The 25,386-nt window shown below is 54.3% G+C and overlaps 1 protein-coding gene across 1 annotated transcript in view; it reads right to left on the reverse strand.

Annotated features, from left to right (window-relative positions):
- PIF1 (PIF1 5'-to-3' DNA helicase) overlaps window positions 1-25,386 on the reverse strand; it is a 118,251-nt gene that overhangs the window by 16,090 nt on the left and 76,775 nt on the right. Inside the window, exon 10 of the mRNA XM_075002974.1 lies at window positions 10,111-10,256. Within this exon, the coding sequence (XP_074859075.1) occupies window positions 10,111-10,256 (146 nt within the window). The remainder of the gene's footprint in view (window positions 1-10,110; window positions 10,257-25,386) is intronic.

Raw genomic sequence — 25,386 nt, forward strand, 5'->3', positions numbered from 1 at the left:
AGAACCCCGGACAGCGCCCACTGTCCCTCGAAGGTGTCAAGAGAGCCAGTGGACGCCGCCCAAAGGAACTCTGCCCGGATTCATGAGTGGAGAAAGGAGCGGAAATAGGCCCCACAGTCGCAGGCCTCCCCCCGCCAGTCTCCTCTCCCGAGTGTTATAAATGGTTACTTTGGCCATAGCCAGGAGGAGGCTGATGAGGAGGTCCTGAGACTTGGTGGGGCCATGGACAGGGTGTGCAAGGATAAGAAGGTGCAGGGAGAAGTGCAGCCAGAACCTCAGCAAGAGGTTCTGGAGGAGCCAAAAGAGGGGCTGCAACCTGGCGTACTCAATGTAAATGTGCGCCAGGGTCTCCCTCGTGCTGAAAAAGAAGCAAGTGTCAGGGAGGGGGGTGAACCGCGCCAGGTACACGCCCGTGCTCACCTCCCCATGAAGAATTCTCCAGCTGATGTCCCCAGCGGGCTGCGGGACCAGGGTAGAATAAAGGCTGGCCCACCAGGGCTCCCCACCCTCCGAAGGTGGTAGAAGGTACCGCCACTTATGGTCTGGGTGGGACGTGAGGGTGGGGAAGTGGAGCATGTACAGATGACGTCGGGGGGCAGTTCGGAAGGGGACCAGCTGCAAGGCGTGCAGCTGGCTGGGATGATGCCGGGGAGGGGGGCGGGAAGGCTCGCAGAGCCGGGGGCCCACAGAGAGGTCCGGAGGGCCACGAGTAAGAGGGGGACAGGGTGAGCAGTGGGTGGCAAGGCAGCCTTCACCTCCTCGAGTACGCACCGGGGAGATCAAAGGGTGGAGACCCCCATGCGCTGGGCGAGCGCCAGGGCTTCCATCCAGTCTCCCCAGTCGTAGTCCAGGAGGTCTCCGACCCTGGTGATTCCACCGAGGACCAGCCACTGGCACACCGCGGGGGACTCTGCCACCTGCACACGGAGGTAGGGGTTGTATAGCAGGGGCTCCGTGAGGAGGTCTTCCCCCACAGTGGCCCCTAAGGACCTGGAGACTGCGAGCAGCTGCCAGGTGCAGAGGTGGTCCTGGGGGAAGGCCGGCAGCTCCGAGAGGTCTCGCGGATGGTCTCTCAAAGGCAGATAAAGGAGCTGCTGGTCGTATCGGAGCCCTCGGAAGTGATGGAGGAAAGCGTGCGCCAGCGTGCTCCACGCTGGACTATCTGTACTATTGCTGTTGAGGAGTCCCTGCGGAGCCCAGAGGCGGAAGACATGGACCTGAGTGTGGAGGCAGGTCAGGCCCTGTCCTTCCTCCTCCGGGGGAGATGGAAAACCCCTGCAGGGACCCAGTGCAGTCCTGTCCAGAACTCCAGAATTACCTTCTGGAGGGCGGCCAGGAAACCTGGGGGTGGGACAAGGGTGCTGAGACGGTGCCAGAGCGTGGGCAGGACTAATTGATTAAGTACCTGTGCCCTCCCCCGTAGGGAGAGGCACTAGAGCAGCCCCGCCCACCTCCGCAACTGCTCAGTCACCCTGCCCTCTAAACCCTGCCAGTTTTCTGGTGGAGAAGGATGCGTGGCAGATAGGAAGACGCCCAGATAGGACAGCGGACCCGCGCTCCACCGAAAGGCATGAAGCGCAGGTGGGAGGCGGCCCGCCTGCCACCCAGCCCAACCACCAGGCCAGAGCTCTTGACCCAGTTGACCTGGGCAGAGGAGGCCACCGAGTAGATGGCTTGGCAGGCCTCCAACCGCACCAGGTCTCCCAGGTACTGGACCACGAGGAGTACATCATCGGCGTACGCCAACAAGACCATCTGCAGCTCTGGCTCACGGAGCACCAACCCCGTCAACCTTCATCAAAGGAGACAGAGGAAGGGCTCAATGGCCAGAGCATAGAGCTGGCCTGACAGCGGGCAGCCCTGACACACCCCTCGCCCAAAGCTGACCAGAGCGGTCAGGGTCCTTTTGAGCTTGACCAGACACTCTGAGGCAGTGTACAGCACCTGGAGAAACCCGATGAAACGGGGTCCGAAGCCGAAGGCCTGCAGAGTGCCCAGGAGATACCCGTGGTCCACCCTGTCGAACGCCTTCTCCTGGTCCAAGGACAGGAGGGCGAACGACAGACCATTCCTACACCCGAACTCCAAGAGATCCTGGATGAGATAGAGGTTATCGAAGATGGTACGGCCCGGGACAGTGTAGGTCTGGTCGGGGTGGACCACGTCCTTCAGCACGGACCCCAAGCGACGGGAGATGGCTTTGGCGATTATCTTGTAGTCCGTGCTGAGGAGTGAGATGGGACGCCAGTTTCGAAGGTCGCGGGGGGTCCCCCTTTTTGGGCAGCAGGGTGAGGACGGCCCGCCTGCATGACAGGGGTAGGACCCTGCTCTGCAAGGACTCGGCCTAGACGCTGAGCGGGTCTGGGCCAAGGACGTCCCAAAACACACCGTAGAACTCCACGGTCAGCCTGTCTATGCCTGGGGATTTGTTGGTGGGCATGAGACGCAGGGCTTCCGAGAGCTCGGCCAGAGTGAGAGAAAGCTCCAGCCGGTCCCGGTCGCCTGTGCTGACTGAAGGGAGTTGGTCCCAAAGCACTCTGCAGGCGTTGGCGTCGGTCAGATCCGGGGAGAAAAGGGTGGCGTAGAAGGTGCAAGGCCTCTCACGCATCTCCGCTGGATCCGTAAGAGGGGTGCCATCCTCCGTGAGGAGGCAGAGGATATATTTCTTGGCACTCCTCTTTTTCTCCAGGGCGTAGAAGAAGCGGGAGCCACGGTCCATCTCCTGAAGGAGCTGGATCCAAGACCTCACAAAGGCCCCCTGTGCCCAAAGGGCGCCGAGGGCCCTGAGCTCGTCCCGCTTCTCCTGGTACATGCCGCAGAGGGGTGGATCCCCAGGGCTGGTGGCCAGGTGCCTCTCCAGCTCAAGAACCTCCCACTCCAGCTGTCCTATCAACGCATCCCGCTGCTGGCTGGCCCCCGGGTATAGTCGCGGCAGAAGAGCCACATGCGCACCTTTCCCAGATCCCACCCCCACCACGCTGAGGGAAAGGCGCACCGTTGCCCGCGCCAGGCCAGCCAGAACTCCCGGAAGGACGCCACGAAGCCCACATCCCCCAGCAGGCTATTATTAAAATGCCAGTAGGCCGACCCCTGCTTCCCCAGTGAAAGGGAAGCCTTCATGGCCACCAGGTGGTGGTCCGAAAAGGGGGCCAGCTGCACGCTGGAGGAGTGGGCTCAGGAAAGGTGTTGCTGAGTAATATAGATGCAGTCCAACCAGGAGTATACAGATTTATGGCCCACCACTCGGACGTAGGTAAAGACGGTATTCTCGTCCGGGTGGTGGCTGCGCCAGACGTCCACCAGGGAGCGATGGTTGATGAGCTCCCTGAGGATGTCCACAGCAGCCTGGCACTGCTCAGTCCCCGTACAGTCCCATTCCTCGAGGGTGCAACTGAAATCCCCGCCGAGGACCAGGCACTCGCGAGGATCGATGGAGTCAAGGAAGGCCACCGCCTGCCGGAAGAAGGATGTTCTCTCCGGGCCGGATGTCAGGGTGTAGACATTGAGGAGGTGGAGGGGCAGCCCCTCTATCCGTACCGGGAGATACAGCAGGTGGCCTGGCACGACCTCGATGCTCCCCAGCACCTCGGGCTGCAGGTCTGGGGAGAACAGGGTCACTACCCCGGCCCGATGGGCCGAGAGGTGACTAAGATGGACCCCGTCTCCCCACTCCAGCCGCCAACTGGCTTCAGCGGCCGGAATAGTGTGGGTCTCCTGCAAGAAGGTGACCGAGTACCCGCCCCCAGAGGAAGGAGATCACTCGGCACCTGCGGAGACCCGACCCGCAGACCCTGGCATTTAATGAGGCAAAGATGATCGGCACCATTTGGAGGGCTGGGGAGGATCCTCGCCGGGGGGAGCACCGATGGCCCCCGTGGGGCCATGCAGCAAGCCGTGACTGACGCCAAAGATAATTAAGGAGTCACGGAAGCCGCGGGCCCATTGGTAGGCCGTGGAGTCCCTCCTCCTGGTCCCCTTGCCCTCTTTTAAAAGGGCCCTCACGGACTCTAGGATGGCATGGAAGTCACCCCAGCGCTGGAGGGCAAGAGCGACCTTGTTCTTGGACCTGCGAACGTTGTCCAAGAACTGGTGTATCTCGCCCGCCAGCACATGAGGTGCTGGAGATCCGTCAGCCCCTTTTTCTTGTAGGCCCCATAGTCTGAAAAAAGGTCGAAGCAGGGAGTGGGGTCTAAGTTTGGGAGGGATGGGGGCAGCAGAGAGAAAGCAGCCCCGGAGGTGCTGGGAGTGGGCAGTACGGCAAAGGCCTCCCGGGCTATCACAGCCTCGGGGGCAGACGTGGGTGGACAAATGTTGAGGGGAGGGGTAGATGGGGGAGGGTGGGGAGGATGAGGTTTGGAGGGGAAGGGTCTGAAGGGGGTGGAGGAGGAGCAGGGGGAGGAGGAAGGGGCGGGATTGGCGGAAGAGGGGGAAGAGGAGGGCCTGGAGGGGGGAGGGTTACAGGTTTTTGGATGGGGCATTGATTGGAGAGGGGAGCAGGGGTGGGAGTAGGGCCTGGGATGGGAGCGGAGGGGGATCTCGGGAGGGGGAACTTCCACAGGCGGTGGAAGGGGAGTTGGGGTTAGGGGCAAGGTGCCCACGCACTCGGCGGCGGGCGCCGACGGGGTGGTGGGAATGGTGGTAGGGTCTTCGGGTCCAGGAGGGGAGGGAGGGCATAATGGAAACACCAGTTCTCCCGGGGCGTCCGGGGGCTGGCCAACCCCCGCCGGGAGGTTGTCCCCGATTGAGAGGGGGGCTGTGCCCCACAACGTCCCAGAGCAGGGAAGGGGGCAGTTAAAGGGGTGCTAGTGGACAGGGAGAGGGGGAGAAAGAGGGGTGGGGAGTAGAGGGACGGCCCACAGGCCTCCAATAGAAGGCCATCCGTGTCAAGGGCTGCCGGGGTGAGACCCAGGGCCTCGACCTCCTGCGAGAGGAGGGCAAGGCCGAGGCTTACCTCCTCCGGATGCTCCACAGGGGCAAGCTGGGCAGTGGCCAGAGGGGTGTCGGAGGAGGGTGAGGGGATGATGGAGGCAGTCTCTGTTTTTTGAGCCTCCAGCTCCGGGGCAGAAGGGGTGGTGTCCTTTATGGCCACCACGGCGACTCCGGCCACCCCCGGCAGACGGTCGGTGGCCGGGGGTTCAGTGGGTGGGCTGGGGCTGGTGGTTCTTTTTGGTGCTTTGCGGGGCATGCCCGCCCCGTCCTCTGACAGGGTGGGGTGCCGGGCACACGCACTTCCTTTCTTCCTTTTTCCCCCTACCAGCACCCTGTCCTCTGAGGAGTGGGGACTGGGCGACAGAGGAGGAAGGGCCAGGGGACTGAGGCAGCAAGGAGGGAGGGAGGAAAGGAGGGCCAGGACAGCAGGGGGAAGGGATGGTCCGCCCTGGGGCGGGCCCTGCCCAGGTCCTGCCGCTGGCCCTGTCTCCCTCTCCTATGCAGGCCCAGCTCTTGTGCCCACTCGGGCGCCGGCGCCCGCTTCTTCCTACCCGGCACCATGTGGCCGGGCACCCTCCGACACCCAAGTGGTGATGGATCCATCCAGGATGAGAGGAGCAGGGGCGGTCCCAGGGCCTGTCATGGTCAGGGCGCCGCCGGTCTTGTGGCTGGCGCTCCCTGGGTTGGAGGAGGTCCCGGGCTCCTCTTTGCACCGGGCCAGGGGGCAATCCCTCTGGACGTACCTCGCCACCCAGCACACAAAACACCAGGCCTCCCCCAGAGCGTAAAAGACCCGGTACTGGGCCTCTTGATAGGGCACCAGTATAGCCCCCTCCTGGGCTACTCCGCCCTGTGCTGCCGCTGGCAACAGTTGTACCCGAGCCTGCCGGCGGAAAGAAAGCACATGCCGAAGGGCGGGGTCCTTGCAGCCTAAAGGGAGGGGGCTCAGGACTGACAGACGCCAGCCCAGGGTGGCAAGGAAAGGCAGAAGGGTGGAGTTGGGGAGGAAGGGCGGGACGGAGGAGAACACCACCTGCACGCCCAGGTCTTCCAGCGGCTCCAGGGGCACGTGCACGCCCCCTACCGCCAAGCCCCTCTCCACCGCCTCCTGGGCAGCAGCCTCCGAAGCCAGGAAGAAGACAATCTTCCCGAACACCTGAGAGGCTGCCACCACAGCCGCGGACCCCACCACCCATGCCAACGCCCGCACGTAGGCTTCTACGTGGGGCGAGGCAGCCACCAGGAGGCAGCGGACTCCGTGCCTCCTGGTGAGCGCGGGGAAGGGGCCACAACCGTCGGGGGTGGTAGTCCTGGCGGAGGAGGAGGCAGCAGGGTGTGAGGCGGCAGCCGCTGCCTGGGCATACAACCTGGGGGCCGAAGAATCAGAGCCCCCAGGCGCAGTGGTGGGAACAGGGGGGCAGGGAGAAGGGGCAGCTGCGCCAGATGTTGCAGCAGCTGGGGTAAGAGCCCCCGCCATGGGAGGTTTAGCCTTCCAGGCGGCGCTCTTGCCTTTCTTTTTCCCCTGGCCCTTCCTACCCTTTTGGGGGGTTGGGTTCGGGGCAGGGTCACCAAAGGACGCCGCAGCAGGGGTGGCAGGAGCCCCGGAACCTATGCCCGCGCCCTCGACCGACGAGATGGCAAGGACCCCGGAGGCCCTGGACGAGGAGGCTGCCATTTCAGAGGTGGAAGGGGTGCCAGTGGAGGGAGGCATCGCCAGATGGCCCCCCAGTGGATGTAGAGGCCATGGTGAGGGGTGCAAGGGCGAGGGAATTTATTGGGGTGGGGCACTTTAAGAAAGAGCCAGGGAGGGGAGGAGGAGAGGAGAAGGGAGGGAGGAAGTGGCTACCCCTCCCCCACCAGCCAAGCTGAGGACCTGGTCAGGTGGGGGTGGGGCAGGAGGAGAGAGGGAGGAAAGGGAGGTGCAAGGGGGCCACAACTCCCAGCAGAGGGTGTAAGCGGCTCCTGCAACTGCACTGGGGTGTGTGTGGTGGGGGGGATTCAATATTTGTAAGTGTGGGGAGGTGAGTGAGTGGAAGGGGAGGGGCTCAGCACCTAACAGAAGAAAGCGGGGGGGAGCGTGGGCACAAGGAAGTGGGGGGCAAGGTGGAAGGGTGGCAAAGCCAACCAAAGGTCGGGGGGGTTAGGGGAAAGAGTGTGCCCACGGGTGCCTGAGGGTGGGCCCACAGCAGCCACTGCAGAGCCCCACAGGAGCAGGAAGGAGGAAGGGGCAGATGATTAGGGTGGGGCCCAGATGGAAAGGGCCCCGGCGGCAGCTGGGTATGGAGGGGGCAGGGCAGTGAAGGAGGCGGTGGCTGCAGGGGTGGGGCAGGGACCACACCCTAACACCCCACCCCCAACTATGCAGCCACCCACAAACTCACCACCCCAAGCCACTCCACAGCAAGCTGTGGAGGGAAGTCCAGCCGCCACCCCAGAAAGCCCCTTACCTCCTCCGGAGCAGTGAGGATGCAGCAGCCAGTGGATGGAAAGGTGGGCCGAAGCAGAGGGCCAGCAGAGTCCCTCCTAGAAGATGGAAGGGGGGTGGTACCCTCCTCCCCACCAAAAGGCAGGGCAGCAGGAGTCCCCCCTCACACCACCCACACAGCAGGTCCAGAAGAAACTAGCTGGGAGGGGTGGTGTGGGTGCGAGAAGAAAGCAGCCTGCCTAAGGCAGGAAAGAGAAGCTGGCCCAGAAGGGGGGCCAAAAGACAGCCCCGGGGGGCCTGAAGCAGCCAAAGGCTGCCCACCCCCCAGCACCTCACCTCCCAACCGTGGGGCTCCCCAAATGGGATCCCCGTGGCAGCCCTGCAGCCTAGAGGACAAAGTGTTTCTGTTCCCTGTCTAGGCCCAGACCTTGATTGGTCAGATAGGCCCTCTGCTCCCTATAAAAGGTTCCCCATCTGGTAGCAGGGGGGAAGGTTCTGGGAGGTGCACCACAGGAGCAGGAGCAGGAGCAGGAGCAGGAGCAGGAGCAGGAGCAGGAGCAGGAGCAGGAGCAGGAGCAGGAGCAGGAGCAGAGCGAAAAGGTACCACAGGGAAGTGGTGGGCGAAGTGGCCCAGAGTGAGGCTACTACTTTGGGGCAGGGGTAAAGGTCCTGCCAGTTGCCTCTTGTTCTCATAGGGACCCTGGGCCAGAGTCCATGGTAGAGGGTGGGTCTGGACTCCCCCCACCCTTCCCCTGAGGGATCACTTTACTGGAGCAGGCGCAGGCCTGCAAGGGGACTGGTATTATTCTCCCTGTACTGGTCCTGCCTATGATGAGGATGGCTCACTAAGCAGAGACCCCTGCCTTTGGAAGGGCCTGGGCAAAAGGGGGGACTCCGTGAGTCTCTGAGGCAGCACAGATCCGCCAGGAAGCGCAGGGACCCACAGAAGCTGACAAGGGACTTTGTCACACAGAGCAGAGTCAGAAGAAGATGTGAAATCCTCTCTGGCTAAGTCCATTGGTGTGTCATCCAGCATGATTTTGGAGCATCTGCCTGAGTTGTGGTGGAAATACAGGGGACTCCTCCTGAAACAAGCACCACAATTTGGAGGATGAATACTATGGCCCTAAGGTTCAGTATGGTCAGTGCAGTTGACTCTGCTGTTGTGAAGCCTCTGACCATGGTGCCAGATACCAGCTCTGCAGGTGAGGCTGAACAGGAAACTGCCATAATGCCATCAGAAGCCTGCAGTAGGTGTGTTTCCAGAAATGGAGAAGTGGATCATGTCAGATGTCCATATCATTCAAATCTGAGACCTCCAACAAATGGCAGTGTTCCTGAAACAGGAGGTAGCAGGAACATAGCAGGGCAAACAGACCAGCAAATAGGTGATGGTTTGGGGCAATCACAGCCCTTCTAAAGCAAATGAGACCTAGGGCCTGAGTCGAAATGCTGACTCCATTAGGATCATCACAAAGAAGAATGTGTGTTTGTTTCAATATACGTATAAGTAGCCAACAGGGTCCTCAAGACAGCAAGGGGTAGAGACAACAGGAACAGAATAATTGGAACTTCATCTCCTTCACCACTGGACACTGTATTGCTGCCTACTGCTTGAATAAAGTATATTTTGAAAAATAACCCCAGAAGAATCCACATCAGAGGTTCAGTGGACTTTAAATGAAAGTGTCAGAAAACTCCACAGTATTGCTCTTGCCTAAGATAAAGACAGCAGCACCTTTGGACCTCTGGGTGAGATAATGACCAATGAAAGGTCAGTCACAATCTTGCTGGAAAACTGGGTGAGAAAGGTCATCTTAAACAGAGCCTTGCTAGAGTATGGTTTAAACTTTTAGGCTGGGTCCACACTAGAGAGTTTTGTCAACAGAAGGGGCCTTCTGTCGATATAACTCAGGGAGCATATTCACACTTAAAGCATTCTGTCGACAGATTCCCGACAGAACTCTGCAATTGCCTCGACAGCATTATCCCTCAAAGATTTGAGGCATAACAATCTCTCGACACATATCGGTCGACGGAAGTGCAGTGTAGACACTTCTGTCGACAGAGAGAGCTTCCGGTTGCCAGGCAGCCCTCTTTTCAGAGCTGCCATTCCGCTTTCTGGCGCCAGAGAGCAGTGCAGTCTGGCAGCTCTGTCGACAGAGCGCGTTGTATGTAGATGCAATTTGTTGACAGAGGTTCCGTCGATATTTTCCTGTCAACCAACGCTTCTAGCGTAGACATAGCCTTAGAGTATATTTTCACATTTGCTTGTTTGTAGTCATTTCTAACTTTCTCATATTTGAAATCACTTTGTTTTATTTTTAGCCTAAACCAATCTAGTGCTCTGTTTAACGTGAACCATTTGGTAACTCTAGTTAAATTAGCAAACTGTTGAACATTGGGCACATATTTAACACTGCACAGTCAAAGAGTAAAAAAGAAAGGTGGTTTCACTCCAAAACATGGGGGAATGGTTTAAAACCTGTTGACTGCTGTTCCAGAACCATGAATAGTAGTATCCCTTGTGTCAACTTGCCATAACCAAAGCAAAAGGGAAGAAAATGAGACATGCCTCATTTTCCTTCCTCCATTATCACAAGCAGTGCAAGCATTCTTAAGCAACCCTGTGCCAAGACCTCCATTCTCTGTATAGCTGCTCTCTCCTGTTACTGTCATTGCTACAAGCAGCTTAAGAACATGTAGGTAAACGGGAATACGTTTTGTGGCAGTCAGTCTCTCTATAAAACACTAACCTGGCTCTTGTGGATAGATATGGCCCATGCCAATTTTAGAGGCAATTGTTGACGACTCAGATAAATTCCAGTTGGACCTTTAAAGACCCATCGCTCCATCCTGATGACCTCTGTGACCCCACAAAGGAACCTCACAAGGGGCAGTCCTGGGAAGACAGAAAACCAGATCAGAATAAGTAACGTCCCCCTGGTACCAAGAGTTCCCAGGAAACAGGAGCCTATGTTTGCCGTTTTTCCATCCCTTCCCATTTCAGACCAACTCTTCAATGCTTTTGGGCTCTATTTATAAAAATATAACCTGCTGCTCCTCTAGCACAGTGATTCTTGCTGGAGTAAAATGACCCTGTAAACTAGTGAACCCATGGTCCACAGGCAGGGGTGCCATTTGGAGGGGGCTGTAATCCTCCCAATTTTTGTACCAGCAATTTACTCAGCCTAGCCCCAGATATAGATCTTAACTGCCAGGAAGCTGGAGTGTGATCAGTGAAAAATTTGGAAGCTGGAAGAAGCACATCTTTTACTGCTGGCAGTTTATTAACAAACAGAGGCAGAGTGATTAGGACAACAAGAGGCTTGTCATTAAAGCAAACTAAGGATCACTAGATCGGAGTGAGAACTTCAGAATGGCCACACTGGATCAGACCAAAGGCCCATCTAGCCCGGTATCCTGTCTTCCAACAGAGGCCAATGCGTGATGCCCCAGACAGTGAACAGAAAGAAAGGTTACTCACCGTAGTAACGGTGGTTCTTCGAGATGTGTCCCCGTGGGTGCTCCACATTAGGTGTCGGGCTCGCCCGGCGCCGCAGATCGGATCTTCCAAGCAGTTTCTGCCGGACCGCGCATGCGCCGGTGCGCGCCGCTCCCCCGCGCGCTCCCGGCCATGTGCGCGATCCGGTCCCCGCCAGTTCCTTGACCAACCGCCTCGGATGCTCCTGCAAAACACTAAACAGAGATCCGGAGCGGGGAGGATGGGCGGGTAGTGGAGCACCCACGGGGACACATCTCGAAGAACCACCGTTACTATGGTGAGTAACCTTTCTTTCTTCTTCGAGTGTCCCCGTGGGTGCTCCACATTAGGTGACTACCCAGCAGTAACCCAAGATAGGAGGTGGGTAATCGGATTATGTGCAGCTTGTCCCCGAGAGGACCGCTGCCAAGAGACGGGTATCCTCTTGGAATACCCTGTGAAGGGCGTAATGTTTGGCGAAGGTGTCACAGGATGACCAGGTCGCCACTCTGCAAATGTCTTTTAGCGCAACGCCCTTGAAAAAAGACTGTTGATGCTGCCACCGCCCTAGTGGAATGAGCCCTGGGCGTGGCCAGTAAAGGAGTCTTTTTGAGTTTGTAGCACATTTTTATGCAAGATACGATGTGCTTAGAGATTCTCTGCGAAGAGAGACATTCTCCTTTTGATTTGGGAGCGATAGAGACTAGGAGCCTATCCGTTCTCCGGAAGGACTTGGTCCTGTCCATATAGAAAGCTAGCGCCTGCTCACGTCCAGGAGGTGTAGGCGCACCTCTTTGTTAGAGTTATGAGGCTTTGGATAAACAAGGGTAAACAATAGGTTCGTTAGTATGAAACTCAGAAAGAAACTTTAGGAACAAAGGCTGGATGCAGCCGTATGGTTACCGCCTCCTTGGAAAAACAGCGCAGGGCGGCGTTGCCATAACTGCCTCAAGCTCGCTCACCCTGCGAGCTGACGTGATTGCGAGAAGAAAGGTCGTCTTCATCATAAGGAGGCGGAGGGAAACCGTGGCCAAAGGCTCAAACGGTGGTCCCCTTTTCGCATTAAGCACCAGGTCCGAGTTCCACAGAGGTGGAAGCGGTTTCTGAGGGGGGTATAGGCTTACCAGCCCTTTGAAGAACCTGGTAACCATGGGATGGGCGAACACCGTGTGCCCTTCCTCTTCGTGTCTGAACACCAAAATGGCGGCCAGGTGGACCTGAAACGAGGATAGCGAGAGTCCTCCTCTCTTGAGGTCCAGTAAATACTCTAATATCACAGCCATAGGCACCGAAAGGGGGCTAGCTGTTTGGTAGAACACCATGCCGTAAAGCGAGTCCATTTCTGCTTGAAGGTCTTCCTGGTGGAAGTCCTCCTGCTACTTTCTAGGACTTGCTGCACTTCCTCCGTACATGTGCTCTCTAGGGAGCTGAGCCATGGATTAACCACGTTTGTAGTCGCAGGCTTTGGGGGTGCGGATGCACTATGGACCCCTGGGCTTGCGTGAGCAGATCCCGCGCCACCGGAGGGGACCTCGGTGGCCGGTCCGACATGCGCAGGAATAGGGGGAACCATTGCTGTCGATCCCACGTTGGGACTATCGGGATCATTCAGGTTCCTTCCCTCCTGGCTTTCTGCAACACTTTGTGGATGAGCACTGTGGGAGGGAAAGCGTAAAGCAGGGGGCCCCTCCATGAGATCGTGAAGGCATCCCTCAGGGACCCCCGTCCCAGTCCTGCCCTGGAGCAGAATTGTGGGCACTTCTTGTTGTGCTGAGTAGCAAACAGGGTCTATCTGGGGAAAAACCCCATGCGTGGAAAAATTGGTTGCAGCAGATCGGGACGGATCTGCCACTCGTGCGTGAGTGCAAAACGCCTGCTCAGCTGGTCTGCCTTCACATTGCGAGCGCCTGGTAAGTACGAGGCTCTCAAGGTTACATTGTTGGCGATGCAGCAGTTCCACAACCGGACTGCTTCTACACATAAGGCACGGGACCGAGCTCCTCCTTGCCAATTTATATAAAACATGGTGGAGGTATCGTCTGTACTGATCCCGACTACCTTGCCTTTCAGTTGGTCTCGAAAGTGTCTGCAGGCGTTGAACACTGCTTTGAGCTCCAGTATATTTGTGTGCAGTGACTGCTCCATAGAGGACCACAGCCCTTGCGTCACCTCTTCGCCCATGTGTGCTCCCCACCCTATGAGGGGGGCATCTGTAGTAAGAAAAACCAATACGTGTGGTTGGTGGAAGGGTACCCTTGTTAGCAGGTTCTCTGGGTTTACCCACCATTGCAGGGATTTGCGCACCTCCGTTGTGGGCGACGCCATCCTGTGAACAGTGTGTGCTGCCGGTTTGTATACGCTCGCCAGCCAATGCTGCATGCTGCGCATGTGTAACCTGGCGTTCTGTTCTACGAAACGTTGCTGCTGCCATGTGGCCCAGCGGCTGTAAGCACGTCAGAACCGGCACCATAGGGCTAAAGGTGAAGCCTTGCGCGAGGGAGCCGATGGCCCGAAAGCGAGTCTCTGGTAGATACGCCCTCGCTGTAATAGAATTTATGCGTGCCCCTACGAACTCTATGTCCTGTGTGGGGTCTGTCTTTGATTTTGTCAGATTGATAAGCAGGCCGAGCGAAGAGAACGTGCCTGCTGTGACACATATTATGCGTAGTACCTCCTCCTTTGAGGCCCCTTTGAGTAGGCAGTCATTCAGATACTGGAATATAAATACCCCCTGTCTGTGCAGGTAGGCTGACACCACTGCCAAGGTCTTGGTGAAGACTCTGGGGGCTGAGGAGAGCCCAAACGGTAGGACCTTGTAAGTCGAGGGCTGCGAACCAATCTCCATCGTCTAGTGCCGTAAGGATGGAGGCGTTTGTGATCATCCGAAAACGTTGCTTGCGCAGGTACCGGTGAGGCCTCGAAAATCTAAGATGGACCTCCCCGTGAGGAAGTACCTCGAGTAGAACCCTCTCCCTTGCAGTTGCTCCGGCACTCTTTCCACTGCCCCTACGAGCATGAGATGGTCTACCTCCTGCTTGAGCCTCGCTACATGGGAGGTCTCCTGGAGGTGGGGCCCCGGGTGGAGGTCATGGCGGTGGGAGCAACTGGGAGGGGATGGCGTACCCCGTGGCTATGATCTCCAGCACCCATGTGTCTGTGGTGATCCTTTGCCACTGGTTATAAAATGGTCGGATGATGGCCTTGAGCACTGGTTTCGTGCCCTCTGGAAGCGAGTCCATGAGGGAGGTCAACCTAATGTGGTTGTTGAAATTATGGTTCGCTAGATGCGCTGCGTAATTTGCCATTGGCAACAGTAGCGTGGAGGAGGAGTAGACCTTTCTGCCCAACAGCTCTAGCTTTTTGGCATGTTTGTTTATTCCCCCACGTTGCGACGACTCCGCCACCAAAGAATTTGGTTGTGGGTGGCTGAACAGGAACTCCATGCCCTTCGTGGGCACGAAGTATTTTTTTTTTTTTTTTCCCGCTCTTTTGTGGACAGGCGGAATAGTCGCAGGAGTCTGCCATATCATAGTGGCAGGCTCCAAGATTGCGTCATCAGCGGTATTGCTATTTTGGAGGAGGCCGGAGGTCTCAGATTTTTGAGGAGCTTATGGTGTTGCTCTTGCACCTTTGCTGTCTGGAAGCCTTGCGTGAAGGCCACCCTCGTAAAACAGCTCTTGGAACTGTTTGAGATCGTCCGGAGGATGGACGCCCCCCGGGGCCGTAGCCTCATCCGGGGAGGAAAGCGAGGAACCGCTGGGGTACGTCTTTCTGGACCCTTCCGGTTCCTGCTGATGATGGTACACCCTCTCACTAGAGGTGTGCGAGGAAAAATCTCGGGGTTCCATAACCAGTCCCCCCTGAGATGCTTAAGTCTCTGTCCCCGGTCACAATTGCCCTTGGGGGTACGAGATCGTTCGTAGGGATCTTTCCCTAGTAGATTGCCGATGGTGTCTATGCCCTGCGTGGTAGGGGCGACCACGGCAGTATAAGCACTGGTCTTGGGAAGGTGACCTAGACCACTCCCTTGGTGCATACCCTTTGCGTCTGGGGGAGGGAGACCGTCGAGACCCTGGAGAGAGCGACTTTGCCTAATAGTCCAGCGGTTCAAATCCCAGGAAGGGTGGAGGTGGTCCCAGCCAGGGTGAGGCTGGTTGCAGAAATGGAGAAGGGGGCTCCGGGTAGGCCAAGGGTGGGGGGGACCCCTGCCTTCTAGTTGGAGTCTGCAACATAGCGGAGGGCTGTGAGAAAGCAACTACACAGCCCTGTGCGGAGAGGGGCTGCAATGCCTCCTCTTGTGTGCAGTCTTCCCCCTCCCTTGAGGAGGTAACTCCGCCCCTGACATACAGGGGATCCCGGCCCCGTCCGCACCGAGCTCGGCACACTGGAAGTCGGTGCCGCATGTGCGGTGTCCTTCGGTGCCGGCAGGCTGCGTGCCTGCGCGCTCTGCACCGCCGGTTTTCCGGGGGTCGGTGGTACCGGCGCTTGTTTAGCCGCCGCCCTGCCTGCGGTGCGGGGCGGCTGGCTGATTATCGAAGGGTGAGCCGCTTGCACGTGGCTCTCCGTGCCGCCGCCGATCAGCTGTTGCTGCGGCTGGGGGCTGCTCGCTCCTCCCGTCCCGCTCGTTGTTGCTGCCGGCAGGGATCGGGCTGGGGGGCATACAGGGCATTCCGGTGTCCGCACCGAGCTCGGCATGCTCAAGGGCGGTGCCGCACGTGCGGTGTCCTCCAGTGCCGGCAGGCTACGTGCCTGCGCGCTCTGCACCGCCGGTTCCCCAGGGGTCGGTGCCGCTGCCTGCGGTGCCGCTGGTACCAGCGCTTGTTTAGCCGCCGCCCTGCCTGCGGTGCGGGGCGGCTGGCTGATTATCGGAGGCTGAGCTGCTTCCACGTGGCTCTCCGTGCCGCCGCCGATCAGCTGTTGCTGCAGCTGGGGGCTGCTCGCTCCTCCCGTCCCGCTCGCTGTTGCTGCCGGCAGGGATCGGGCTGGGGAGCATACAGGGGATTCCGGCCCCATCCGCATCGAGCTCGGCACGCTCGAGGGTGATGCCGCATGTGCGGTGTCCTCCGGTGCCGGCAGGCTGCGTGCCTGAGCGCTCTGCACCGCCGTTCCCCGGGGGTCGGTGCCGCTGCCTGCGGTGCCGCCAGTACCGGCGTTTGCTTAGCCGCCGCCCTGCCTGCGGTGCGGGGCGGCTGGCTGAGTATTGGAGGCTGAGCCGCTTCCACGAGGCTCTCCGTGCCGCCGCCGATCAGCTGTTGCTGCGGCTGGGGGCTGCTTGCTCCTCCCGTCCCGCTCACTGTTGCTGCCGGCAGGGATCGGGCTGGAGATACTTTCCTCCGTTTCTGCGCTGATGGAGTGAGGGAGGCAGCTTTCCTTTTAAGGGCCCCGGAGGGTCCCTCCTGCTGCGGCCGCTCCGGCGCTTCTGGCTGGAGGGCCTTGTCAAGAAGCAGCATTCTTTTTTTTTTTTAAAGCCTGAAGAGGACATTGTTGGTGAGTCTTTGTGTTTTTAAGTGGGTACTTAGCACCTTCTTTGTGCCGTTTTCCCCGTCCGATGGCCTGCCTTAGCAGGAGGGCTGATAGCCCTAGCTCCTGGCCTCCGGCGCTTGTTACTGGGACTGGCTGAGCTGTCCCTCTCCTAGCTTGTTCGTTGTTGTTTTTTTTTTTTTTTTTTTACAAAATAACAACCGGCAAGCTTATAGTAGCCTAATGCCTGAAAAAACTTTAAGAAAAAAACAGATAAAGCCGTTGAATACACTACTTGGCCTTAGCCTAGTTGGATTCCGTCTGCAGCCGACGGCGGTTAAGAGGAACTGGCGGGGACCGGATCGCGCACATGGCCGGGAGCGCGCAGGGGAGCGGCGCGCACCGGCGCATGCGCGGTCCGGCAGAAACTGCTTGGAAGATCCGATCTGCGGCGCCGGGCGAGCCCGACACCTAATGTGGAGCACCCACGGGGACACTCGAAGAAGAACAGGTAGTCACAAAAGCAATCACAAAATCCCTCTCCTGACATCCATTTCCAATCTCTGACAAAGAGAGGCTGGGGCACCAGTCCTACCTATCCTGGCTAATATCCATTGATGGACTTAACCTCTTTGAATTTATCTAGTTCTTTTTTGAAGTCTTGGTCTTCACAACCTCTGCTGGAAAGGAGTTGAATAGATCTACCGTGCACTGTGTGAAGAAAAACTACCTTTTGTTAGTTTTAAGCTTGCTACCCATTCATTTCATTTGGTTCTTTTGTTATGGGAACTTTTCCTTATTTACTTTTTCCACGGCAGTCATGATTTTATAGACCTCTAGCATATCCCTCCTTAGTCCCCTTTTTCCTAAACTGAAAAGTCAGTCTTCATATGGCACCTGTTCCAAACCCCCTAATCATTTTTGTTGCCCTTCCATGAAACTTTTCCAATGCCAATATATCTTTTTTGAGATGAGGCAAACACATCTGTACGCAATATTCATGATGTGGGCAAGATGTGGAGTCATACAGAGGCAATAAGATATTCTCTGTCTTATACTCTATCCCTTTTAAAAATGATTCCTAGCATTCTGTTTGCTTTTTAGACTGCTGCAGCACATTGAGAGGATGTTTTCAGGGAACACTCCACAATGACTCCAAGAACTCTATCTTGAGCGGTTATAGCTAAATTAGTCCCCATCATTTTGTATGTAAACTTGGGATTATTTTTTTGAATGTGCATTACTTCACATTTATCATCATTAAATTTCATTTGCCATTTTGTTACACAACCAGTTTTGTGAGATCTTTTTGAAGCTCTTCGCAGTCTGCTTTGTTCTTAACTATTCTGAACAGTTTAGTATCATCAGCAAATTTTGCCACTGCACTATTTACCCCTTTTACCAGATCATTTATAAATAGATTGAATAGGATTAGGCCCACTACAGACCCTTGGGAGACACCACTAGTTACATCTCTCCATTCTGAAAACCAACCATTTATTCTTACCCTTTGTTTCCTGTCTTTTAACCAATTTACAATCCATGAGAGGACCTTCCCTCTTATCCCATGACAACGTGTTTTACTTAAGAGCAAACTTTTTACTTCGGGTTCCACTTTTCTTCCCTGCAATTAGCAGGCCCTGCCTCCCTCAACCTATCTAATGCAATGAAAGCCAGCGATTTTGGTTATGTTCATATGAAACACCCCCACCCCCTTTCAGCACATGTAAGAAAATAAGTACAGATTGAACCTCTCTAATCAGGAACTCTCTCTTCCAGCAAACTCTGTAATACAGCATGATTTTAGTTAGCTGAATGACCACTTATCATGGATGTGGCCAAGTTTCCTGTGGTCCCATACAGTTTGTTTACAGCCACTCGTCCTGGCTCTGTGTTCTGTGCTGTTATTTAGCTATAATTTACCCCTAAATGTCTTCTAAGAGCCCAGTAAGCAGTGACAGTGTTGGTAGCGTTCATAACGTGCTAGAAAATAGCATCCGGCAAATCCTCTAACCCAGCACCAGTCACGTCGCACTGGTGGCGAATGAGAGAAGCTCAACCTGTATGTAACATGTAAAAATTAATGGGTATATAAATGTGAATACACATACGTAAAACCTAACATATTTCAATATTTCTAATTAGATGGATGAGCCTGACACCCACCAGCCAATCAGGTTGCACCCCCCCACACTTATGAAATTTCATGCCCCCCCAAGGGGGGGGGATCCATCACTTTGCACACCCCTGCACTAGATGATCTCAAAAGCATTGTCAAGTACTCTAGTCAAAAGACAGCAAACAAAGGGAGGGCTGACAGGGGAGTTTTGTGAAGGAGGGTAGAGGCAATGTTTGAGGGAGGCTAGACGCACAACATTCTTTAAACTAAAACCAAAACCACCTAATTTAAAAAAAAATACCATCAAGAAAGGAATAAACCCTGTGGCTGGGTCTTCTGTCAATATAACTGAGGGAGCCTCTTCACCCTTAAAGCATTCTGTTGACAAAGTCTCCACAGAGCTCCGTGTTTTCCTAGACAGCGTTATGGCTCAAATTTGTGAGGGATAATCATCTTTGGACAGTGTACTATTGACAAAAATGCAGTGTAGCCACTTCTGTTGACAGAGAGGGCTTCTGGTTGCCGGGCAGCCCTCTTTGCAGCACTGCCATTCCGCTTTCTGGCGCCAGAGGGCAGTGCAGTCTGGCTGTTCTCTGTTGACAGAGCAAGTTGTGTGTAGATGCAACCTGTTGACACAGGTTATGTCGAGATTGCCCTGTCAACAGTAACTTCTGTCGACAGATGCTTCTAGTGTAGACATGGCCTATGAGTAAAAGAGAATGCAGGCAGAAGCCCAGCAACAGAGTGGGGGGCTATACAGTTTATTAGAGCCAACGTAGCACTTAGAATTACCTGCCCTATGTGTAGTCGATGCAAGGAGCTCCTTGACCTCAGAGACAGCGTATGGGCTTTGAAGACAAAAGTGGCTGAACTAGAGGAGCTAAGAGAAGAGGAGAGGTATGCAGTTGACACTTTCTGGGACACAGTAGAACTGTCCCATCTCTGGACAGAAAGCCTCTGTGCTGTTAAGGAGGGTGAAAGTCACAGGAAAGGAGGCCGTTCAACTGAAGTAGAGGGATCCTCCTTCCAAAATGCCTCTCAGTGGGAGGGAAGTTGAGTTATGAGAAAGAGACAAGTAACAGAGAGGAAGCCGTGCTAGTCTATACACTATCAAAACAAAAAGCAGTCAAGTAGCAGAAAGAGACAGGTATTAATAAGGGGGGCATTCATTCATTAAAAACAGACAGCTGGGTTTGTGATGACCTAGAGAACTGCATGGTGACTTGCCTGCCTGGTGCAAAAGTTGAGGATACATAAACTTACGTATAGTGATGGGGCAGAGTTAGTGGTTATTGTATGTGTAGGTACAAATGACAGTGAAGGTTCTGGGGGCTAAATTTAGGCTGCTAGGTAAAAAATTGAAATCCAGGACCTTAATGGTAGCATTTGCTGAAATGCTTCCAGTTCCATGTGGAGGGTCAGATGAAGATGCAGAGCTGCTGGGTCTTGATGCATGGTGTAAGGAGAAAGGGATTAGATTTATCAGGAATTGGGAAAACTGTTGGGACATGGGGAGCCTATATGGAGGATATTCTCCATCTAAACCAAAATGGAACCAGGTTGTAAAGCAGTTTTTAAACTAAGGGCTAGGGAAGGTTGGTGGAGGGGGGAGCCAACAGGTGCAGAAAAGAATACAGATCAGAGAAAGATGACCCTCAGGAGAGGGTCTACTGATATAAGTTCTCTATGTCTTAGTAAAGAGAAAAGGCTGGAAAATAATAAAATATCAGTAAGATCTGATGAGAAACAGTCAAATGGAAAAAAAAGAAGTCTCATTCGATCACATCATATAAATATAAATTTTTACCAGAGTCACAGAGTGGTTTCTGACCATGTCACAGAACTGCAGATATGATCTTCAAGAAAAGTGCTGGAAACAAAATCAACCAGCATGTGTCTTTCATTGATTTAACTAAAGCCTTTGAATCAGTGAACTGCTGTGCCTCCTGGGTTGTACTTTTAAAGATTTGATGTCCTGATAAATGTATCACTGTCCTAAAGTTGCTTCACAACAATATGAAGCCGTGTTTGCAGTTTTACTGCCATCATCCTTTACCTATTTGCTGGGAAGCTATCAGGGGCACTGAAGTCCCTTCCAGTTCTATGAGATGTGTAAATCTTTTTATAGATGTATAGAAAGCTGGTCAAGCTTAGCAGGCTGAAAGCTAAGTGTAAAATTTCCACCATACCTATTGTGGAACTTCGGTATGCTGATGAAAAGCAGTTTTGGTCCATTCTGAGAAAGAGATTTTCAAACTACACTGAACATGTTTACTGACACTTACGCATGTCTTGGTCTCATGCTCAACATCAAGAAGACCAAAAAATGCTATCAGCCCTCTCCAGATGAGGTACCATGTACTCATCTAATAAAATCAATGACAAAGTACTGGAGAATGTCAACCATTTCCTCTACATTAGAAGTCATCTCTCTTCCAAGGCAGAGATTGACTCAGAAATCCAGCACCATCTGAACTGCGCCAGTGCAGCCTTTCCTTGTTTATGGTACAGGGTTTTTCAAGATCATGACATTCAAACAGACACCAAGCTTCTTGTATAGCAAGGTCTTATTCTCCCAACATTGTTGTCTGCACCTTTACCCTGGACAAAGAGAAGTTACTCACCTGTGTAGTAACGATGGTTCTTCGAGATGTGTCCCCGTGGGTGCTCCACAGTAGGTGTCAGGCTCGCCCCGGTGCTGCAGCTCGGAAATTCTTCAGCAGTCTCCGTCGGGTCGCGCATGCGCTGATGCGCGTCGGCTCATCACACGCTTACGGTCAGATGCATGATCCGGTCCCCGCCAGTTCCTGATCAACCGCTCCGGACACCTCTGAAAAACACGAAACAGCGCTCCAAAATGGGGAGGAACGGGTGGGTTGTGGAGCACCCACGGGGACACATCTCGAAGAACCATCGTTACTACACAGGTGAGTAACTTCTCTTTCTTCTTCAAGTGGTCCCCGTGGGTGCTCCACAGTAGGTGACTACCCAGCAGTAACCCCCCCGGAAAAAGGAGGTGGGTACCCGATTTATGCGCAGCTTGCCCATGAAAGGACTGCTGTCGACACGTGTGTATCCTCATCAAGCATCCTGTGCATGGCGTAGTGCTTGGCAAAGGTGTCATAGGAAGACCACGTCGCCGCTCTGCAGATGTCTCTCAGTGCGATTCCCTTGAAGAAGGCCGTTGACGCCGCCATCGCCCTAGTGGAGTGGGCCCTTGGCGGAACTGGCAGAGGAATCTTGTGAAGCTCGTAACACAGTCTTATGCATGACATGATGTGATTTGAAATCCTCTGCGAAGATAGCGCTTCCCCTTTTGACCTGGATGCAATGGACACCAGGAGTCTGTCTGTCTTCCGGAAAAGTTTAGTTCTATCGATGTAGAAGGCCAGTGCCCTTCTTATGTCCAGTAAGTGCAACCATGCCTCTTCGCTCGAGTTGTGAGGCTTAGGATAGAACGAGGGCAACACTATTGGTTCGTTGATATGAAAATCTGAAGAGACCTTTGGAACGAAGGCTGGGTGCAAACGTAAGACCACCGCCTCTTTTGAGAATATTGTGCATGGTGGTGTGGACATTATGGCTGCGAGCTCGCTCACTCTACGAGCTGATGTGATTGCCAGGAGGAAGGTCATTTTAATGGTAAGTAGTCGAAGAGGGACCGTAGCCAATGGTTCAAAGGGTGGTCCCAAGAGGGTGTGTAAAACTAACTCTAAACTCCATGACGGCAGTATTGGTTTCTGAGGGGGGTACAGATTTACCTTTAGGAAGCGTGAGACAACAGGATGGGCAAATATGGTTGATCCATCCTCTTCATGCCGAAAAGCTGATATAGCCGCCAGATGAACTTTTATAGAGGATAGAGAGAGTCCCTTTTGTTTGAGCTGTAGCAGGTAGTTCAGAATCTTAGGTATAGTGGCGTCCCGGGGTGTCAGCTGTCTGGAAGAGCACCAATCGGAAAAACACAACCATTTGTGTTGATAAGTCTTTCTGGTGGAAGTCCTCCGACTACATTCAAGGACTTGCTGCACTCCCTCTGAGCATGTATTCTCTAGGGCGCCGAGCCATGGATTAACCATGCTTGTAGCCGGAGTCTTTGCGGGTGCGGGTGGAGTATTGACCCCCGAGCCTGTGTGAGAATGTCCGGTACTGTTGGTAGGGGAAACAGCCGATGCTGTGCCATGCGTAGAAGCAATGAGAACCATTGTTGCCGGTTCCAGGTTGGGACTATGAGTATCATGTGTGCTCTCTCCCTTTTGGCCTTCTCCAAGACCTTGTGTATAAGTGTCGTGGGAGGGAACGCATAAAGTAGAGGGCCGTTCCATGGGATCATGAAGGCGTCCCCCAAAGACCCCTGTCCCATGCCCACTCTGGAGCAGTATCGGGGACATTTCTTGTTGTCGCGAGTGGAGAACAAGTCGATTTGGGGAAAACCCCATCTGCGGAACTCTTGGTGAAGCAGGTCTGAACAGATCTGCCACTCATGTGTGGGCGCAAAGTGTCTGCTGAGCTGGTCCGCCTTGACGTTGTGGACACCCGGTAAGTATGACGCTTTTATGGTTATATTGTTGGCAATGCACCAGTTCCACAGTTGGACCGCTTCCGCACAGAGTGTACGAGACCTGGCTCCCCCCTGCCGGTTTATATAAAACATGGTGGTGGTGTTGTCCGTATTTACGCCGACTATTTTTCCGCACAGATAATTCCGAAAATGCCTGCACGCATTGAACACTGCTCTGAGTTCTAATATGTTTATGTGCAGTGTCTTCTCTGAGGGGGACCATAAACCTTGAGTGGTTTTGTTGTCCATGTGTGCCCCCCATGCCGTATGGGAGGCATCTGTTGTAATGAACACAGTAATTTGTGGTTGGCGGAAGGGCACCCCTGTTAGTAGATTCTTGGTGTCTACCCACCATGTTAGTGACCTTCATGCCTTCGTTGTAAGTGACACCATCTTGTGAACGGTATGGATTGATGGTTTGTATACGGTTGCCAACCAATGCTGCAATCCCCGCATGTGCAGCCTGGCGTTTTGCACCACAAACGTGGTGGTTGCCATATGCCCCAGTAGTTGTAAGCATGTTAGGACTGAGACAGTGGGGCTGTATGTTATTAGTTGTACTAGGGACTCGATGGCGCGAAAACGGGCATCGGGCAAATATACCCTTGACATGACAGAGTCTATCCGAGCCCCTATAAATTCTATATTTTGCGTGGGGTCGGTCTTTGACTTTGAGAAGTTGATAACGAGGCCCAGTGAGGTAAATGTGTTTGTGGTGATGTGTATCATCTGTAATACCTCTGCCTGGGAAGCTCCCTTTAGCAGGCAATCGTCCAGGTACAGGAAGATGAAAACGCCCTGTCTGTGTAGGTATGCTGACACAACCGCTAAGGTCTTGGTGAAGACTCTGGGCGCTGAAGAGAGGCCGAAGGGTAGGACTCTGTACTGAAAATGATCTGTGCCAACAATAAACCGGAGGAAGCGCCTGTGCGCTGGATGAATTGCGATATGAAAATACGCATCCTGTAAGTCGAGGGCTGCAAACCAATCTCCGTCGTCTAGTGCCGTGATTATTGAAGCCATCGTAGTCATCTTGAAGCGCTGTTTGCGTAGATATTCGTTGAGTGCCCATAGACCCAAAATGGGCCTCCACCCTCCTGTCTTCTTCTCTGTCAGGAAGTACCTGGAGTAGAAGCCTTTGCCTTGAAATTGCTCCGGTACTCTCTCCACCGCCCCTATGAATAGGAGGTGGTGCACCTCCCGCCTTAATTCCAGTAGGTGAGAAGGGTCTCTGAGAAGGGGTGCGGTGGGAGGATTTGGTGGAGGTAATGATTGGAAGGGGATCGTGTATCCCGTGTTTACAATCTCCAATACCCACTTGTCCGAAGTGATGTTTTTCCATTGTGGGTAGAACGGCTTGAGTCAGTGATGGAACATGTACTGAGTTTGGCACTGAGATATGGTCTTGGTTTCGCGACCCTCAACATACCCATCAAACCTGCTGTCTTGTATTTTGCCTTGAGGAGGCATTGCCTTGTTGAGGTCAATGTCTAGGGGCCTTGTAATGTGGTTGTTGATGACGTCCCTGATCATACCCCCGTTGAAAGTGGGTACGTTGCGGTTGGTAACCATAACGGCGTTGTTGAGGATAAAACTTCTTCCTTCTGTATGGTGGGGTGTATATCCCCAAAGTGTCGCTCTGGAGTCTTTGCTAGAGTGTAAGACTGAGTCGGTTGATTCAGCAAATAATTTTAATTTTGTCAAAGGGAAGGTCTGCTATATTTACTTGTAGCTCCTTGGGAATGCCGGAGGTGTGAAGCCATGACTCCCTGCGCATTACAACCGCAGTGGCTATGGCACGGGCCGCTGTGTCCGCTACATCTAATGCAATCTGGACGCCTGCTCGAGAAGCCGCATAGCCTTCTTGTACAATTGCCTTCAGGATCGGCTTCTTATCCTCTGGGAGGAAGTCCATGAGGGTGGTAAGTTTGGAGTAGTTGTCAAAATTGTGGTTCGACAAATGGGCAGCATAGTTAGCCATGTGAAGCAACAGGGTAGATGATGAGTAGGCCTTTCTACCGAGGAGATCCAATTTCTTTATATCCTTCTCCAGTCCCCCGGATTTATACTGGGACGTTTTGGATCTATGCTGAGAGGATTCGACTACTAGCGAATTTGGCTGTGGATGACTAAACAAGAATTCCATACCTTTAGCAGGAACGAAGTACTTTTTGTCTGCCCTTTTGTTGGTAGGAGGAGCGGAAGCCAGAGTTTGCCATATATTAGTGGCTGCCTCCATGATTGCATCGTCCAATGGTATAGCTATTTTAGAAGAGGACGGGGGCCTGAGGTTTTTAAGAAGCTTGTGGTGCTTCTCCTGCACTTCTGCCATCTGAATGTCCTGAGATTGAGCCACCCTTTTGAACAACTCCTGAAATTGTTTTAGGTCATCTGGGGGGCGGGGGGGG

Source organism: Carettochelys insculpta, chromosome 9 (genome assembly GCF_033958435.1).
Source record: "Carettochelys insculpta isolate YL-2023 chromosome 9, ASM3395843v1, whole genome shotgun sequence".
Taxonomy (NCBI): domain Eukaryota; kingdom Metazoa; phylum Chordata; order Testudines; family Carettochelyidae; genus Carettochelys; species Carettochelys insculpta.